Source organism: Conger conger, chromosome 13 (assembly GCF_963514075.1).
Source record: "Conger conger chromosome 13, fConCon1.1, whole genome shotgun sequence".
In the NCBI taxonomy this organism is placed as follows: domain Eukaryota; kingdom Metazoa; phylum Chordata; class Actinopteri; order Anguilliformes; family Congridae; genus Conger; species Conger conger.
The window spans coordinates 22309609-22330950 of NC_083772.1; the positions used below are offsets into that span (position 1 = coordinate 22309609).

The window sequence follows — 21342 nt, forward strand, 5'->3', positions numbered from 1 at the left end:
GTTGATGACCGGGGGGGGGGGGGTAGAGGGGGATCAGCCAGTGGGCACAGAGGACTGGATGACACGGGGTTTACTTTGGAGACATGAAACACAGGTTTAACCATGTGGAATAACGATCTTCTCCACAGGGTACGGGCCAATGAAACTGGGCTGGAGCTTCCGGGAGGTGCCTTGAAGCGGAATGTCTGCGGATGACAACTAGACCTCCTGGCTGGGGACATACTGAGGAGCAGGGATGCGACGCCGGTTAGTTTGGCACCAAAACCTCTTCCTCCTGGACTGAGAACAGCGGTGGTTGGTATCCTAAGGGAGCCTTGCATGGAGAAACATCGGTAGCAGAACTGATTAGAGTGTTGTGGGCATACTCTACCCACGGAAGCAGGTGACTTCAGGAGGATGGGTTGCGGACATTAACGCAGCCCAGCACCCAGGTCTTGCTTTTCCCTCTCAGTCTGGCCGTTGGATTGAGGGTGGTAGCCGGAGGACAGGCTGGCAGAAGGTGTGGCAGAATCCCTTCCACACCGGGGACATGAACTGTGGTCCACAATCAGATACAATGTCCTGGGGGATGCCGTGCAGGTGGATGACATGCATTACCAGCAGCTCAGCGGTTTCCAGGGCAGAACGGAGCTTAGGGAGAGGGACAAAATGGACAGCCTTAGAGAACCGGTCGATTATAGTCAGGATGACTGTATTACCGTCAGATGATGGGATACCGGTTACAAAGTAGACCCTGATATAGCTCCATGGCCATCCTGGGACAGGAAGAGGGTGATGTAGGCTTGTGTGATGCCTACACGTTGTGCAGGCTGACATGAATGCTCGGGCTTCCTCAGCCATAGTAGGCCACCACCAGGGTGCGCTGGACCACAGGCTGACATGTCAGGAGGGAGGAATGAGCCCACTGCAATGCCTGCGGATGGACTGAATCAGGGACAAATAGAAAATGGTGAGTGTTAGGTCAAGGGTCAGGCTGGGTCTCTAGCACAGACTTCATGTCTTCAACTCCCAGATGACGACGGCCACCCGACAGGAAGGAGGGAGAATGGCATTGGTCTCCAGGGAACAATGCTGGGAGGAGAACTAGCAGGACAGTGCATCTGGCTTGGTGTTACAAGAACTGGGCTGGTCGGATAGTGTGAACTGGAAACGGCCAAAAAAGAGGGACCACCAAGCTTGATAGGCATTAACCCTCTGGGGTCAGCGGTGTGAAAATCAGATCAACTTTCTATTTGGATGATTCACTTTGTGAGATTTTACCATACAGATGCAACGGACATATTGACAGAAACCTTAGAATCTTGACTTTACAACTTTTAAATTTCTTCCATGTGTACTGCAACTTCTCCAGCAATATGCATGTTTGTAAATCCCACACTCCCACATATAACCATTGCATCTCAAAATAATACATATGTGATATTTAGTGGCGTAGCCAGGATTCTAAAACGGGGTGTCCTCACACAATTGATATTAGCATACCATATCTACGTTCAAGGAAAAATCTTAAATAACTTAGCTAAACAGACCAACTCCTAGAGCAAGTATATTTCTTACAATCATGTTCGTAAATATGTGCGCTGTATTGCAACTTCTGTATTTGTATTGTGTATTGAATATTCAGTAATGCATGTTTGTAAGTTACTGCTATGTTCTGAATTTATGAACAATTCTAACCATTACATCTCAAAATAATACCTCTGCATTTTTGTAAGACCTGCATGCTCTGCAGGATGGATATTGGGAAAAACAACACTCTGTGGAAGTGCAAACAGTGTGATGTCCCCCTGTGCTTGCAGCTAAACAGGAACGGTTTTGAAAAATGGCATGCAAAACTTTGAGGTGTTTGTGAATGGCATCTTCATTGTATGTAGTTTGTGTGATGATTTCAATAAATTCCTGAATACATTTTTGTTTTGTTTCTGTCTTCTAAATGGCTTTGTGGAAAGGGTTTGTCTTAGAGGTAGGGAGGGGTCAGGGCAGGTGTGAAAAGCCTACTTACCTGGCAGAACCGCATACCACATAAACATTCATTGAAGAAAAGCCATCAGCCTTCCCATTGTCATCTGGTACTGAAAAATAACAACATTACGACAACACTACGTTTTTGTAATTTATATGTTATCTTTTGATACCCAAGATCGAGATGAAGAAATTTCAGTGATCCAAAAATGTTGTTAAAATACATGTGTTAGGCGGCATGGATGGTGCAGTGGGTAGCACTGCCGCCTCACAGCAAGGTGGTCCTGGGTTCGAATCCCTGTCGGCCGGGACCTCTGTGTGTGGAGTTTGCATGTTCTCCCCGTGTTTGCGTCGGTTTCCTCCAGGGACCGTGTGTGTGTGTGTGCGCGCGCGCGCGCGCGTGCGTGCGTGTGTGCGTGTGTGTGCTTGCCCTGCGATGGACTGGCGACCTGTCCAGTGTGTATTCCTGCCTTTCGCCCAATGTATGCTGGGATAGGCTCCAGCCCCCCTGCGACCCTGTTCAGGATAAGCAGGTTAGGATAATTAATTAATTAATTAATTAATTCTAGTTTCTTCTCCCTCTCTCCTTTCAATTTAGATGCACGGGCCTGATTCCACTCATCATTCATCACCTGTTGCAGATAATCAGCTCACCCCGGCCTATATATATATTGCTCCTTTTCCCCTTCATGAGTGCTGTGGCAGAGCTGTTTGATTCTGTTCCATTCATTTTGTACGGTGTTTTCTTTTATTAGGTTAAGTATTCATGTGAAGCTTCTTTTTCTATATTTATTAGTCATTGATTTAATTTGTTTAAACAGCCAAATGTAGTTATCTTTTGTTAGTATCTGTTTGTTGCGCACAGGGGCAAACGGGGTTAGGCGAGATACCCTTGGGTCTACATTGTACATCACGTAGTCTTACCACCTGTTGGGGCGGCCTGTAGTGTAGTGGTTAAGGTACATGACTGGGACTAGCCACAATCCACACAGCCGTTGGGCCCTTGAGCAAGGCCCTTAACCCTGCATTGCTCCAGGGGGGGATTGTCTCCTGCTTAGTCTAATCAACTGTATGTTGCTCTGGATAAGAGCGTCTGCCAAATGCCAATAATGTAATGTAATGTTAAATACTCTAGGTTAGCAGTGAGCACCACCCGCTGTCACCTAATTCTTGTTAAAAAATATGATTTATTGCATATACTGGTTTCTTGGTTTGTGTAGCCTGCCACCTCATTTATCACCACATTGCTTTATGTTGCGCCCTCCTACTCTGGGCCACTAGAGGGCGTAACACATGTAACAAATAGAAAGGTGTTTTTACAGAATTACTGTACGTGTTCAAAACTACAATTTACAATTTGTGTGATTCTAGAGCAATTTACAACCAACATATGATTCTGACCTACTTACTGTTGCCATATTATTGTAGCTGAGTTTGTGCTGAAAACAAAGATATGAAACATTGTATATAAGGTTGATTAAAATGACATAAATGTCAGAGCACAGTCACCAAACAGAGAAACAAAGAAACAAACTATGAGACAGGGGCACAGGACTTGACAGGAATTCCAACCCGTTAAAGGAGGTAAAAGTAAAACTTAGACCTCCCAATTTTTGCTATGAGCAAAGAAACATCAGTGCATCATTTAGGGAAGTAAGAGCTGACTATTGTTATGTTATGTTTGCTGCAGCTGTGTAAAATAGAACCTTCATTCTCAAATGTTTAAAAAAAAAAAGTTTTTGAAGCCTTTTCAACGAGAATTCAGCATCTCTATCAGGCTGAGAACTGCCTGAACAAGGGGATAGAGGTGCAAATTAGAGTTAATGTTGCTTTCATCATAGAAGATGTCCACAGTGGACTCTGAGCTAGGAATGGAAATCACCATGGTGCTTAAACGCAAGTTTCAGTATGATAACCCCAAGCAGTCTTTGTATGCTGCTTGACTTGACAAAATGCATTTTGTCTGATTGAGGTCTTCCTCTTTCCTTGGGATCATAATAAGTGCGCACCAACTTTGCCATTCAAGCCTTGCTTGCCAGGTGATATTAAAATTTATTTTGTCACACATTACATTACGTTACATTACATGGCATTTAGCAGACTGGGAATATGTTGGATACCTCAGAGGTATTGACGAATCTGAGCTACGTCACAATTTGGTGTGTATTTTTACATGGCTGTCATTATAAAGGACTCAAAGCTAGAAATTTCTCTTCATTCAGATGTGGTGTGCACTTCTCTGAAGGCAAGGAACCCTGTGGACTGCACTTCTCTGAAGGCAAGGAACCCTTTCAAGGAAACAGGTATTCAATAAATATATGCTAGACTTCTTGTGCAAGTGTTCTCAATTTTTTTTTCGAAACCTTTCCAGTCTTGTGCATCACTGGACAGGTCCTATTGATTATTTTATTCTGTAAATGTAGTATGTAGCCCGTTTAACATACTAATAATTATTATCATTATTGTCAATACCAATATAAATATTTTTATCTGAGGAAAAGTCTTCACTGATATCAGGAAAAATGTTTCTACGCAGACAGTTTTCAGTGTGTCTTGCAGCTTGCCAGGTCATACAGTAGAGACAGAGATCCTCTGGGTTCTTGATGCAGTGCTGGATATTCTCTAGAGTCTAGACTGTAAGCAAATGATGAGCCTGAGAGAGCCCAATGGACTTTTCTCATCCTTATGGTTTTATATAAATTCTAACCAACTGAAAAACTGTCAAATCTTAATGCATTACCAATGCCATATGTTGATTTACTTCAGTGTCAGAAGTCCTCAGCTTTAAAATATGTTGACAAAGCCTCAAATTCTTCTCCACAGCACTGACTCTACATCCAGTTGACCATGGAAAATGTATCAGCAGTGACATCCTTTATATTGTCGGCATACACTGAACTGAGAGATAACAAATACTTATACTCCTTATGTTTTCTTCTTTCATATATTATTATATTTTTGGGCAATTCAGTTCTTATTTTGGTCATTTATATTGAGAGAGGTCTGCATGAGCCCATGTATTTGTTTATATGTAATTTATCTCTTAATGGACTGTACGGTAGTACATCTTTATTACCATCTATGCTTGCCCATTTGTTGTCTCAAAATTATGAAATATCTCTGACCTGTTGTCTATTGCAAATATATTGTTTACACTCATATGCTACGATTGAAATTACTATGTTAGCAGTGATGGGCTATGATCGATATGTTGCTATTTGTCACCCATTACACTATCACCTCCTCATGTCTCCTAAGAAGCAATATGTAGCTATGGCATTACCGTGGGTGCTTCCCTTACTTTACACTAGCCTTTTTACCATATTTGCTGCACAGCGGACATTTTGTGGCAGGATCATTGAAAAAGTGTATTGTAGCAATTTTCATTTAGTTAAACTGTCTTGTTTTGACACAACTGCTCAGAACCTTGTTGGACTGGCATTACTTCTAGTTTCACCTTGTTCTCAGTCTGTCATTGTACTATATTCATATACACAAATACTCAGAATCTGCCTGTTTGCTTCGAAGGAATCCAAAATGAAAGCTATTCAAACATGCACCCCTCACTTACTGACTGTGCTCAACTTTGTAGTGGGAGGGCTTTTTGAAATTATCCAAAGTCGTTTCAACATGAGTTACGTGCCATTTCAAGCTCGCTTGTTTTTGTCCCTTTACATTCTGATAATTCCGCCACTGTTTAATCCTGTCATTTACGGAATTAGTATTCAAGCAATAAGAGTTCAGATTTTCAAACTGTTCAGTGGTAAGATAAATAAGTGAACTGTTCTGAAGGCGATGGTTTTCTGTCTTAACATTGCATTATTATTCTGATTTTTTGGGTGATGATCACAACATTTGAAATAGATAGTTCACTTTCTGATGATAGTATTTCAGGTGTTGTTTGTTTTTTCAATTCACCCAGGCAGTCTTCTGTGTGAAGAAGGATCGAGACATATATTAGATATTATGTTTTTGATGCGCCTTTTCAAAGGCTGGTATAGGGGCATCATTTATTATTTAAAGCTAATTTAACAAATACATTACATTCATGATTTTAAGAAACAAGTTCACATACAGTACATTCAAATCCGAAACTGCTTGTATAGAGGTGTTATTTTCCCAGAACACATCAGCAGATAAACATTATAGCTTATATTCAAGATTAAGATCACACAATGCAGTTCTTCTTTCCCCCTTGTTTCTCAGTGCAAGCTCTTCACTCCCCAGGGCCCCCGCTGTAAGGTTAAGAAAACCGTACCACAACTTCCTGGACTGCAGGTGCTATGGACAATTGGAAATTGTTTTCTCAATATCGAGGGCTTAGAACCAGAGGGGCATTTGGCAAACTTTACAGGAGAGCCTAAATAAATTTTCACCAAACTTTCAACAACTGTATTTAATAACTTTCAGCTATAACATTGGAACCACATAGATACATAAATCAAATAACACTAACTGAACAATATAATCTTTTTAATATTCCTGAAATGTGAAACTATTTTAATAATGGCAAAAAGGTCACATATGCCTTTTTGATGGCAACTATTTCCTTTTCCTAGTATGTAAGCAAGGTGGCCTGTAGCATGGTGGTTAAGGTACATGACTGGGACCCACAAGGTCGGTCGTTCGATCCCCGGTGTAGCCATAATAAGGCCTGCACAGCCGTTGGGCCCTTGAGCAAGACCCTTAACTCTGCATTGCTCCAGGGGAGGATTGTCTCCTGCTTAGTCTAATCAACTGTATGTTGCTCTGGATAAGGGCTTCTGCCAAATGCCTTTAATGAAATGTAATGTAATAATGTAACATTAAAAAAATTAACCTGTTTTCATTAGATTTTTTGTTTTTTTTTACTTGAGCAATTACTTGATTGAATTGAATTAATTATTTAAAATATATATATAATTGGTAGAAATACAATTTAACAGTACGCACCAAGTTGTATTTTTCCATTAAAAAAATGTGTTCACTTACATCATTAAGTTGTATTGTCTTACAATAATTCCATTTATATCAAACAAGAAAAGAAACACTTCTGATTTAGATATGTACTCTTACAGTATCCCTCATAAAGTATTTATCCTTATCACATTTAAATTTAATTTTCAATAATTCATGTTGATTCTATTAATTTATCACCTTCAAAGCCTGATATAATTCTTTTTTTATTTCTCCCTTTATTTTATTTTTCCTTTTCTCCCAATTTGGTTGCCAATTGTACCCTATCTATACCAATTACCCATGTTATCTAGGATACACAGCATACACGCAACAAGGTCCCCCGGTAGCAGGAATGGATTTAAATGACCCGGAGAGTGACAATGTCCAAGCCGCATCGATTCCAACTGCAACTGTAACTGTGAGATGATCGCGGCGCTGTTGTTGTATACGGCGAGCCTCCCCCTGCTGAGTCCTCCCCCCTCCCTCGGAGCGGCGAGCCAATCCACATGAGCCAGCCAAGCTCAACCTTTGGTGCTTTGTGTCTTTTGAAAATTGATATGGGTTTGGTGTTGTGCCACCGTCAGTTTTCAGACTTGTTGGGGCAGATAAATTGTACTTTACAAAGATTGTATTTGGTTCCGCCTTCACATAATGAAACCATTTAATCTTCCGCTTGTGCCTCCTCATCTTTCCCCACTGTTTTTGAATGTGTTACTGCAAAGGGACTTGAAGTCCAGGAAGTCGTTGTGGCCAAGTTCATGAATATGGTAAGGGTTGTTCCTTCTTGCCACTCTCACAAGGGTGTAGTCGTTATCTGGCGCATAGATTGGCACTTTTCTTCTTACAGCCTCCACTGCACCATGGACACTGTCACACTGCATTTGACTGTGACCTGACTCCATGTATTTATGGCCAACAGTGGAAGGGAGCAATGCACTGACAGCATAGAAGCACATGGTGCTAAAGCCAGCATATCTATTCGGTCCATCACATGTATCTGTATACAGGACTACATGCTCAACATCCGAATTGAGTGCAGTGAGGTATTTGTGCTGACCTCTGAGGATCTACAGCCACATCCCCCCCTCATGAAACATATAACAATCTGCTTTTTTACTGGCTAATTCATAAACACTGAGATTGCAAGTCGTAATGTATGTGAGTAGTACAGGCTACTGATGTTGCTCCAAGGAGTAGTCAACACTTGCTCCAGGTGAAAAGTGGCAGCCTTGAATAAGGATTGCTGTTGTGCTTTCCTTTTATCATTTTCTTTATGCTCTGTGTTTTCCTTGACAGGTGGCCATCAAATGAATCTTTGTGATTTAGCTTCTCATTGTCTTCTAGGTGCAATACCACTCACAATATGTGTGAAAACCCAGATGGAACTGTGTCTCAAACACCATTCTAGATAGAATTACCTATGGGATTACCACATAGGATACAATTACTGTCCTTTTGGGGTTCTTCTATTTGTGGAACAATTTAATGTGTTGCCCAAATCTGATCCAAATGTGCACTATCAAGCTAAATACATCTGAAAATATATGTTCACAAATACATCTGCTAGGATATACAGTAGTAGTAGATGAAGTAAATAAGTCTGCAGTATTCAGCAACTTATAACTAAACACCAAATGCTGACAAAATGTAGCTAAATGCTAATAGCGTACTGGAAAGCTAATAATACATACAAAATATCCTACAAAATACAGCAGTAGGCTTACAAATGTACACTTAACAAAATAAACAGAAAACAATGTACTTTCACATTCATTTTAGGTTAACCCACTAAAATTACTGAATTTCCAATAATACATTTTCAGGGGAAAGCAACTCACTTTGCAATCTTTTTGCCTCACCACATTCTCATTTGGCTTTGGGAATATGAGGGCCAGAGTCAGAGACATAGAGTATGGCAAACCACAGGGATTACACTCTATCTTGCATTTGACCTTCTCATTAATCCAAATAGAGCACAATATTCATTTTAACGAGACAAGGGAATATATGTCGCTGCGTTGTAAAAGGGGTAACATTTAAATTGTACTGAATAATGAAACTGCATCAGATTTGATTTTGGTCCAAAATTTGAAAAATTTAATTTTGAAATACTTGTGTAATGTTAATTGACCATTCCGAAGCCCTGCCCACTCTAGGGACCTCAGTCAAAACATTCCCTCAAGATGGTGAGACTCATACCCTTAAGCCAGCTACAGCAAGTAATAGGTTTGTTTGTTGGTCTAGGTCGGAGTAAAAAGCCCAAACACAAGAAGGCAGTCCAAACAATCAACGGCACAGAACGTAATCCAAGAGTCAAATCAAACCTAAGCAAAGTTCCATACCAGGTGATCAGAATCATAACAGAAGAATAATCCTAAAAGCAGAAGTTGGGAGTACACAGAGTCAGTACACAGACTAGGCTACCAGACGAGCAATACACAGGAAAATTAACTGAAATGACGAACAGGTGCAGTTGCAGAGTAACAGGTAATGAGACACAGGTGAAGTAATGACTACGGAAAGCAGACTAGGATAAGAGACTTGGGAAACCTGGCAGGAAAGAGACAACGCTATGACAGGGGGACATGGAGTGTAACATTAGTAGCACTCTGTTAATTAGAAAATGCAGAAATGTAATATTACCATATGTAACAATGTAACACTACCGTGCGCAACTCCACCTGATTTCACTAATTATTTTACCTGCTTGATTCAGTTAAACCAATTAGTGAAAAGGTGGTGTAGTGCATGGTAGGAGCAAATAACAGCATCCACTGTGTGCAGCATTTATTTAGAAAAGGGGTGTTTGGAGACACCCAGTTATTCGAGCTATTGCACTGGTGAGCGTACACCCTAGGGTATAACATTCGATTTAGGTGTTTTAAATGGATAGAAGAGATCTTATTTGAACACGTTTCCTTAATGTTCACTCCCTTTTTCAGGCTGCTGAATTGGTGACCAGGGAGGGGGGGAGGGGTTGTTGCTGAAGTGGGGAGTGGGGGGTTGTGTTTAAATAATCAGTGCTGTGAAATATGCAATCGGGGGTTCCTTCATCCTTTCTGTCTCTTTAATTTGCAATAAAAATGCAATACTTTAGAAATGAGAATGTAGTATACAATTTCATAATCATAGTCGCTGCCTTGCATGGCAGCCATTGCCATTGGTGTGTGAGCATATGCGAATGGGTGAATGAGAAGCATTAATTGTACAGCGCTTTGGATAAAGGCGCTATATAAATGCAGACTTTTACCATTTCCCATATAATGTTTATGAGAGGTCATTATGGGTACAGAAACCAGAAAGCTGGGATCTTAGAGCTGAATTTAAAGTACTTTGAGCTATATTTTATGGATGCTATATAAGGTGCTATATAAATAAAGCTTATAATTATTATTTTAAAATGCTGTCTGTCACGCCTCCCACCTAAAGCTCATGCCTACCTATGTCCTGCCCCCAATCTGTCCAAACCGGGCTGATTTTTAAACTGTGACAAACTCTGATTGAAGGCTGATTTCACAAAACATACTTTAACAAGCCATATCTCCAAAATGGATTGGCCAATCCAAACAAACTATACCTGATTTTGTAGCTCTGATCTTTCAGCTTACATCTCGCTAAACAAACCGCTAAGATACACCATGGACAGTGTTGCGTCACATAAGTTTGATATCTCACAGGTATTGGCTGTAATTTTGCTGTAATGTCACATGTGTGATTATAAGACTACTATATAAGACTCAAAGGTGGAAATTTCTCTTTCAGTCATCCAGAGGATTACAGAACTGCAAGCACTCAAAAATGTATTTGAAGGCTTTCAAAAGAAGCAGGTAATTCACAAACAAATGATCCGAGATTTCGAGTTCTCCTAGACAAAATAATTTCCAGGTTGAAAAGTTAAATGAAGAAATTATGATGCTGAAGAGGGAATTCAACCAAGCAGAGACTGTTTCAGGGTAAATGCAATTCAATCAAAGCCTTTGGATTCATTGATCATTGCTTCAATGAAGGCTGTCCAAATCTCATTATGGAAACTTGAAATCAGAAAATTGTTTGCAAAGACCAGAAAGGTTTGTACAAATAAAAAAAATGTTTTTATCCAACTTATTTTAAAGGAAAATTATAGTTCCTGCTACACTTGATGGGATTTAAACACTGGTACTTAACTTTACGTAACAATTAAACACAATCTTTTTATTTTCTAACTTCAACAGTTTTATGTGCACCGACCATGAAAATAAGTCACCAAGCTGAGTTTCTGAAGAAAAAGTGTAACCTTTGCATGTACTACTACAACATTTGATTGAATACAGGTTGGCATGTTACATTTATTATTATCAGGGGAATGTCAAGCTTGTTTTGAAATAGTTTTATATGAACTGGAAATAAACAGGAAACTCTTGAATGTAAGTGGCTAACTGACACCATATGTAATTAATGTAAGAAGTCCTCAGTTTTAAAATATGTTCACAAACCCTCACAACTGAAAGTGCTGACTCAACAACCATGTGACCATGGAAAATTTATCAGTAGTGACATCCTTCAGATTGACAGCATACACTGAACTTGAAGATCACAGATATTTATACTTTGTATGTTTTCTTATTTTGTACATTCTGATATTATTTAGCAGTTCTGTTCTCATTGTAGTTATATTCACTGAGAAAGGACTCCATGAACCTATGTATTTGTTTATATGTAACTTAGCAGCGAATGGACTTTTTGGAAGCACATCATTATTACCATCGATACTTGGCCATTTGCTATCTCATAATTATGAAATATCTCTAACCTTTTGTCTATTACAGATATATTGTTTACTCTCATATGCTACAGTTGAATTTACTATTTTAGCAGTGATGGCTTATGACCGGTATGTTGCCATTTGTCACCCATTACACTATCATCTCCTCATGTCTCCTAAAAAAGTTTATGCAGCTATTTTATTATCCTGGGTTATTCCTTGTCTTTATGTTGCCCTTTATTCCATATCAACTTTTGTACTTTCATTTTGTGACAGGCATATAGAAAAAGTTTATTGTTTGACTTTTGCTTTAGTTAAACTTTCTTGCATTGATCTGACCTTTCAGAGATTTCTGGGACCAGCATTACTTCTTATTTGTCCAGGTTCTCATATTGTCATGATACTATTTTCCTATGCACAAATACTCAGAATCTGCCTGTTTGCTTCGAAGGAATCTCAAATCAAAGCTTTACAAACATGCACCCCACACTTACTGTCTGTGATGATCTTTTCTGTGGGATGCTTATTTGAGATCATCCAAAGTCGCTTCAATATGAGTCATGTAGTTTTTGAAGCTCGCATGTTCCTGTCCATTTACATATTTTTATTTCCCCCGTTGCTGAATCCTGTCATTTATGGGATTCTTATTCAAGCCATTAAATCTCAGATTTTGAAATTGTTTAGTCATAAAAGAATAAGTGAACCCCACACAAGATTCTGATGGAAAAAAAACAAAAAACTGGATCTTTCTATTATTATATATACACTCAGTGAGTATTTATTAGACTTATTTTTTAGACATATTGGTCTTCTGCTGCTGTAGCCTGTGTACTTAGAGGTTTGATGTGTTGTGTGTTCAGAAATGCTCTTCTGCATACCACTATTGTAGTGTGTGGTTATTTGCATTACTGTGACCTTCCTGTCAGCTTTTACCAGTCTGGCCCTTCTCCTCTGACCTCTCTCATTAACAACATGTTTTTGCCTTTAGAACTGCTGCTCATTGGATGTTTTTTATTTTTCGCACCATTCTCTGCAAACTCTGGAGCATTGTGTGTGAAAATCCCAGGAGATCAGCAGTTTCTCAGATACTCAAACCACCCTGTCTGGCACCAATAATCATTCTACAGTCAAAGTCACTTTGATCACATTTCTTCCCCATTTTGACATTTGATCTGAAAAATTGCTGAACCTCTTGACCATGTCTGCGTGCTTGTATGCATTTACTTGCTGCCACATGATTGGCTGATTAAATATTTGCATTGACAAGCTGGTGTACAGGTCTACCTAATAAAGTGCTCAGTGACTGTATGGTTAGTTTGGTTGCGCTCTGTATCACTAGGGTAGCGACATGTGTGGTTTTAGACCAGAATGTCCAGTTATCAAATTATTTGCGGTCTCAACTGGTTTATATAAATGCTCAGTCTGAATAACTGATTTAAATGTGTCTGCTAGTGTCTAATGGGTTTCTTTCAACGCTGCTGTTACACTTCTCTTCATTTTTCCCACCTCCGTGAACCACCTCCGTGAACCCAAACCTCACCTATGTATGTGTGTGGACATGTATGTGCATGCTTGATTTCTCTAAATCTGGAAAACCTATGTAGCTTTGTATATTGAAAATAACCTGTCTGGATATTGTGTGCTTTATAGATAGTTAAATAAATATCTGTTCTTTAAAGTATTAAAGTTCTTTCATTGACCAGGCTTTGTTGTATGGCAGACCACACCCACTTAGTTTAGCCCCAACCAATCAAAACCATTTGTAATAGAAAGCAGACACACCAACGTTTTTTTAAATAGTTTTTGTGAAATAAAAACAGGGCAGCCTGTAGCCTAGTGGCGAAGTTATATGACTGTGTCCTGGAGAGGTCACTGTTACCATGGACACTGTTGCTGTAAATGTGTGGCCTCTTTTTAAATGTACCCTTTATATGTTCATACGTATGTTTTTTTCTAACATTGCTATTATGTGTATTTATTATGAGGGAGAAAATTACAGACTTTCTAATTATGTTTAATTACATGCACATCATAACATGGCCTAATTATGCAAAAGCCTACAAATGCAATAACACTCCTTCACCATTCAAAATAAACCATATGCATCATGCAGCACCTACATTGTTTCTCTGTTACTTTATTTTGGCAGCGTAACCAAATACATTTGTCTCTGGCCAAAATATATATTTCTTTGTATTTATTTCTGTAAGCAACACAAACATAGAGTGACCTCAGCAGGGATTTGAGAACTATGCAAGGTTGAAGATGAGCCTGGCATCCACGGTCTGGATGAGCTTTAGTGGCTGGTGGCCAGACTACCATAACCAACATTCCATACACCATTGGAAAGCTGGATAAACAGTTCCCAAGAAAAGCATAATGGGTTGGAATACAATTGTCTTTAAATACAAGTCGGTTATTACTGTTCTGTTGCTCATATAAATGCCTACCCCCATTTCCTATTTGCATTCTTTTTCTCAAACAGATTATTCAAGACAATAAACAGCCACTGAACTTTGGAAGGGACATTTGTACTTGTAAAACCAATGACAATATTCCATATGTAGTGGCAGATATTGACAAAAGAATGACACGGCAGGATTACACAACAATTCCTCAAGTATATTTTGCCATTGAATGAGCAGCATTATTCTCAACTGTGATTGCGTCTGGCTATTTTTGGCTTTATTTTGTTGCTATGGCAAAAGAAAAAATTTTGGTTGTGAAATGTTTGTATGTATCCTTGAATTTGTGCTCCCAGAATAGACCCTATTGTCCAATGTGTCCCACTAGTCACAGATGACACACTTAGAAACTCTGTATTTGATTTAGATTGTGTATCACTTACAAATTAAGCTATAATGGATAGTTTGTTGCTTCCACTGAGTTTGGTTGCAGGAGCACTGAATGTCTGAGATGAGCAGTCTTCTGGCGCTGATGCCATGGTCACTATGGGGCTTGCATGGAGGAGTCAATATAGGCAGGTGGAAACAAATACAAATTTCAAAGCCATCATTCATCTGTACTAGGTGAGCCAAGTAAAACATAACGAGCAGATAATGGACCAACGTAGACTCACTGGGCCTCATTTATCAAGTGGGAGCTGAATGAAATTGGCCATAAATACTTTGGGAATGCATTTGCGCAAATAATGTGGGATTTATCTAAGTTTGGATGTCAGTTTTTTTGTAGGAGCCGAAGAAATTTAACGAGTGGTCTCAGCTGTTCGCATTGTGTGCGGAAATGAAAGCGCACGGTCGTAGAGCGTGTTTTGTGCGTTTATTTGAGACGGGTACGTGGGGGGTGTTTTCAAGATGTAACTGAGCTAAAAAGTTGACACGCAAGTTCTGCTCCTATTCAAATGCATATCCCCACAATCACCCTGTTTTCCCCCAGTCTATTTACATTTCCTTTCCTGGTGTTGATTTGAGGTCTAGGTGCTGACAACCATTTGTCTGTGGCCTAACCAGGAAACCTGTCAATATACATTATCATATCTAAAGGAGTGTTTTGCCACAATGGATGAAGCACTTCCTTTCAGATGCTGATATAAACTCTGTCATTCCCAGTAAGGATTGTGTAAGATTGGTGAAAGCTTTCCTGAAACACGATTCGAAGTACCAGCAGCGAAACAGTTATAATATTGAAGAAGAACCAAGAAGTTCTTCAGGGGTTTGGACCCAAAATGCACGACTCAGAAACAATGGTGTAGTAAAGTCCCATCAGGGCTTTATTTGGGGAATATCCAGAGAGAGTAGTCAACAAGCAATGTTCGTACACGTAAAATCCAGCCAAAAAACCAAAGCGCAGTACCGAGGGAAAAGGCAGTCTCGTAATGGGTACACCATGGAAGAAGTCCGGTAGCCAGGAAAGCTGTCAGTGGGGCAGAAGTACAGGCGGGCGGTAGGCAGGCTCAGGGTCGAAGACAGTGCAAGAGTCAAGACTGAAGTCTGCGCCACGGGGCAAAAGTACAAAAACAGCAGGCAAAGTCGTGGTACAGGCAGGCAATGGTCAACAAAACTGAAGTCAATAATCTTTGGTCAATAAACAGGCTTGGATCGTAACGAGTAGTCAATTTTGCAAAGACATGAAACTGAGCTTTATATGCATGTGTAGACAGGCGCAGACAATTAGATTCAGAGCAGCATGAGAATGGAAATTAGGTGTGGAGGATTTACAAGTTAACAAGGTAATTAGTAATCATTAGTAATAAATCTATCCTGCTCTAGAGTTAGTAAATTAGTAAATGACATGCACAAGAAATGTAAGGTAACATGAACACATGGTGAGAATGTTAGTATTACCCAATCCTGATCTAGCATTAGTAGATTAGTAAGAAGACAAGGGAAATTGAAACAATTAGGGTGTGAGTGAGAGAAAGGGAGAGAGAGAAAGCAGGAATGCAAGATTTGCAGAAAGACACAAAAAATATATATGCTAATCAATGAACAATACAACATAACATGAAACATAAATTGTGACATAACAAGTTTGCAAAACTATGGCAATAAACTACATTACGTGACATGACAATAACATAACCAAGACAATAACTAAACATAAGACATGACATGACAAGCATGAAACGTGACATTATTATTACATAAATGTATATTTTATTTTGATTTAGAGTGGCAAAATTGTTTTCATATGCCCATTGAATATTATAATTATTCATATCATATAAAAACGCAACAGGATTCAACATTAAAATGGGTGACGTTTCATTCTGGTAATCCTGATTAATTAATGCTTAAGTGGAGTTGAATATAAATTGCATAAGTTTGCTATAAGTCGGGGGTAGCCTTCAAGTCTAAAAGTTTGCTATAAATAGGGCGTTGCCTGCTTAGACCATTGTTTATATGGCTGGTCTCTCTTTACATTACATGTACAGTACTGTGCAAACGTTTTAGGCAGGTGTGAAAAAATGCTTTCAAAAATAGAAATGTTCATAGTTTATTTTGATCAATTAATGAAATGCATGAACGGAAGAAGTGAATGAACAGCAGAAAAATCTAAATCAAATCAATATTTGGTGTGACCACCCTTTGCCTTCAAAACAGCATCACTTCTTCTAGGTATACTTGCACACAGTTTTTGAAGCAACTCGGGAGGTAGGTTGTTCCAAACATCTTGGAGAACTAGCCACAGTTCTTCTGTGGATTTCGGCAGCCTCAAATGTTTCTGTCTCTTCATGTAATCCCAGACAGACTCAATGATGTTGAGATCAGGGCTCTGTAGGAGCCATACCATCACTTCCAGGACTCCTTGTTCTTCCTTACGCTGAAGATAGTTCTTAATTTGGGGCCAATCAAATGCCTCCCTGATGGTATTTCATGATGGATAAGTATCTGTCTGTACTTCTCAGCATAGAGGAGACCATTAATTCTGACCAAATCCTCAACTCCATTTGCAGAAATGCAGCCCCAAACTTGCAAGGAACCTCCACCATGCTTCACTGTTGGCTGCAGACACTCATTCTTGTACCGCTCTCCAGCCCTTCGGCAAACAAACTGCCTTCTGCTACAGCCAAATATTTAAATAGTTTGACTCATCAAGTCCAGATAACACAGGAACTGGGGTGGAGAAAAATGGTTTTCATGCATAGTTGAGTTGCTTGGCCTTGTTTCCATGTCGGAGGTATTGGCCGCAAGTCTTCCATGAAGACCACTTCTGACTTCTCCGCACAATAGGTGGGTGTACCTGGGTCCCACTAGTTTCTGCCAATTCTGAGCTGATGACACTGCTGGACGTGAGGGAAGTGAGCATGATGTGTCTTTCATCTGCTGCACTAAGTTTCCTTGGCCGACCAAACTTCAACATTTCCTGTTTCTTTGGGCTCAACGTTGCCCGTTTCTTTGTGCTTCTTCAACAGAGCCTGGACAGCACTGTCTGCCTTGAAATTTCTGCCTGGGAGAGACCTTGCTGATGCAGTATAAATACATTGTGTCTTGTTGCTGTGTTCATTCTTGCCATGGTGCATGACTTCTGACATTAAACTGTCTTCAGCAACCTCACTTTCGAAGCATAGTTTGGGTGTTCATCACCCAACACAGCTGTTTCTGTTTCAGTTAATGATTGTGTTTGGACCTCCATATTAAATTGATGATCATTAGCTCCTGTTTGGTATAACTGGTTAATCACACACATGACTTTCCCTGACTTAGTGCTAGTGTACCTAGAAGAATTGATGCTGGTTTGAAGGCAAAGGATGGTCACACCAAATATTGATTTGATTTTGATTTTTCTTCTGTTCACTCACTTTGAATTTTTTTAATTGATAAAAATAAACTATTAACATTTCTATTTCGAATGCATTCTAACTTTACTTCATTTTTTCACACCTGCTTTATTAGACGATTTGAAGCATATCCACATAACCATTTTGTGCGATGCTTGGGACACCTCTTTCTGGCACTCTGCAAGGACAGGGAAAACGTATCGCCAATGTCATCCACCGGTGGGAATCCAGACAGCGATGTCCTTCCTATAATTTGCCAATGCATTCCTCCAGCCCTGTACTTTCATTCCCTCCATCAGTGAAGCCTGGAAGGCAGCAGCTTGTAGAACAAGTGAACTAATCGTGAAGGGTTTAGCAAACTAGCTAGCTCAGTAACATAGATAAAGATACATTCATGAAAAAACATTCAAGAAAAGATGCCAACGAAATAGTAATATGTAGCTACACATTATCTGTGGTTGGCGGAGCTGAATCTGCTGCCTTCCAGGCTTCACTGTGAGAAGGAAAGTACCAGCCTTTTGCCTCCCGTTTAATGTCAAACCATTTTACCTACTGCACAGTGCATTTTACTTGAAACAGCTTGGCTATATGTTGCCAGGCTTTAGTCTTCCCCAGCTAATTCAATCAATTGCTTAGACTATGAAATAAGATATGTTTGGCTTGTACTTCCATTAACAGAACTTCAATCTCCACTTCAGAGAATCTTCTTTTTTCAGCTATCTCTTTAAACAGGCACAAGTCCATATATGGTATTTTAGGGGCACTAATCACAAATATTGTGAATCCGCTTTTGATGTACGATTACTTGGTATTTATTAACATACACAGATGGATACGAAAAAAGCTGTGTCTACTCGTGTTTGATACTTGGATTCATGTGAATTGTTCAGAAAACCTTGTAGCGTAGTAGTGTCGTGAGCCACGGACCCCTTGCCGAGCTCAGACCTCATGTTCCCACGAGCAGTACCCCACGAGGAGGTGTCTCGGGGACGAACTCAAGTACTCCGAACGTCCTGGAGCCCTGGTAAGTTCTACTGAACTTCCAGCCCAGTCTCGAAGTGAAGGGTGTGATGCAAATCTGATATTCAATGTCCTGTATTCAATGTATTCCTCTAAAGAATCTTTATCACATATGATTATAGTAAGATATACTTTATTATAATCAATCAAAAGAATAGAGTTATACAGATTACAGTGTAAATATCATCTTTTCAGTTTGCTGATCACATGCAAGTTACATATACCCCTTTAGCTCTTTCTAATTTACCTTTCCACCATGATGTTTAAAAGTTAAGGTACACCCCTCAAATACCCATCCTCTTTGGCCTTAGCCTTATCCTATAGCTCCCCCTTCTGGACGTTTAAAAGAAACTATTCCTAGAATATTATATTTATCTAACTATAATAACTTCTCTACATTTTTCTACCTTATATAGTACCTTAATGAGAAATAAAAGACATTAAAATAAAAGGAAACTTATAATGTGTTACTTCTATGTATTACTTTTCCTACTTCTACAAGTAATATAGGTTATAATTACCACCCATGCCCTAAATATAGCCATCTCGTTTTCTGTGGGATTTGATCCCTCCTCCTTGCTGTTGATGAGCTCTTTGAAGAGCTGCATTGGTTTGGGAATCTGGGGCAGGATCAGGACCCAGACTTTCGAAAGACGTGACTTTGCACTTCGTACTTCTCCTGCCTGTTGTATGGGATGTGCACTGGTATGTCTTCGAACACGTCGGGGGTTTTGCAGTGCAGCCGCAGCATATGCCTCTCCTCACTGACACTGAGGTTAGGGGGAGAGGCTTCAGGTTCTTGCGTGGGTCCAGCAGGAAGGTGTTCTGTAGCGTGGAGGAACCCCGCGTCCCGTCTGTTGGCCTCCAGGTGCAGTTCACGGCTCCAAGCATGTCGTAAAAGCCCTTTAACTCTTTCACCAGCTTTTCTGTATGATGAGGGATGCGCATGAACACCTCTTCGACAACAGTCCTGCTGCCACAACTCTCGGGCTGAGTCCGCACCGCGTACATCACTCTGCGCGCCACTCCAGGATCTGGATATGGAGAACAGAGGGAGCGCGCCACTCCAGCTTGACTACAGCTGTCCTGTGTTGCTCTCTCTTCAACAGCCCATAGATATCTTCTGAAGCAAAATTCGAAGATGCCATCCTAAGGTCTAAAAGCTTATTCCTTATATATCTTTTTTGCATACAAAAGTGTACCTTTTTGATCAGAAATGTCCCCAATATTTCAAGCGGGAAGACATTTATCTGTTATGTAACTTGTTTTTTAATGACTATATTCATCATTTCTGTTTTTCCCACTGTCATTTTCTCATACCTCAAAAGAAATTTCCCCAATACTTTATCTCATGTGCCCCTCCGGTTGGGAATTTCCACCATCTCAATATACGAGTGGAAAAACACTAGCTCTTATGTAATTTTTTAATGAACCTATTCATCACTGGTATTTGTCTCCCTGTCATAATCTCTCCTTGGACTCTCTCCAAACTTTGACTTCATACAAGCCAGAAGTTAGTGCCCTCCACCATCTCAACACACTCTTCAGGTGCCCCTCTCCGCGGCGCCTTAAGGGATCTACAAAGGACATCCAGCCAATAGCTGAGTGTAAATCATCCTCCAACTCTTCTATAGTCAGTCCTTTGAATCTATCCGATAAATTATTTGTGCTATAATCAGGAAGGCCCTTGAAGCCTCTTAATCTTCTTTCGGTATTGACATCCTTTCCATTTTCCTTATTTTTTTTCTTTAGCCAGGCATTGTGCCCCTCCCCTGTAGGGTTGGGGTATTCTCAGTCAGAACTTTAACCTAGCTCCTTAAAACCCTAAATCTAAGTCCCCCGACATCAGACTCCTCTACTGACAAGTATGGCTGCTCATTATCTCTGAACCACATATTTATACGGGCGTTCTTACTACCACCTCGATGGCGTGTGCGAGGGGTTAACAATGCATTCCTTCTGAACCCATCCCCCGTCAATCTCTCATCAGGGGGGCCTAGGGCCGGGTCCTCGACAGTAGTTAAGGTGCATGACTGGGACCTGCAAGGTCAGTGGTTCAAATCCCGGTGTAGCCACAATTTTACTTATATCGGTCAAGTAACACTGTTCGGAACTGGGTCTGATGTTAGCTATTACGAACTCACTGTTCAAAGCCATTGCCAGCTAAGTCTTTGGTTCTTCAGTCCGGGCAACTGATAACTATCGCAACCCAGAGGTAGGCAGTATAACTGTCTTTATTAAAAGACAGGCAAATCAGGCAGGCAGGGGTGGAATGCATGCAAACAGGTACAACAGAGAGAACTTACATTTTTGTTCGTCATTCAGCATATACTTTTAACCCAAAGTAACTTATAATCAAGTTTGTGGTCTAAATCACAGGCAAAAGTCCAAACACAAGAAGGTAGTCCAAACAGGCAATTTCACAGAATGTAATCCAAGA

The 21342-nt window shown here is 40.1% G+C and overlaps 1 protein-coding gene across 1 annotated transcript; it reads left to right on the forward strand.

The window, feature by feature from the left end:
- Positions 1-11411: 11411 nt before the first annotated feature.
- On the forward strand, positions 11412-12362 carry LOC133107399 (olfactory receptor 51B5-like). The gene is made up of 2 exons (XM_061216391.1): positions 11412-11862; positions 12025-12362. Exons 1-2 carry the CDS (start codon positions 11412-11414, stop codon positions 12360-12362), a joined length of 789 nt encoding a protein of 262 aa, XP_061072375.1.
- Positions 12363-21342: the final 8980 nt, after the last annotated feature.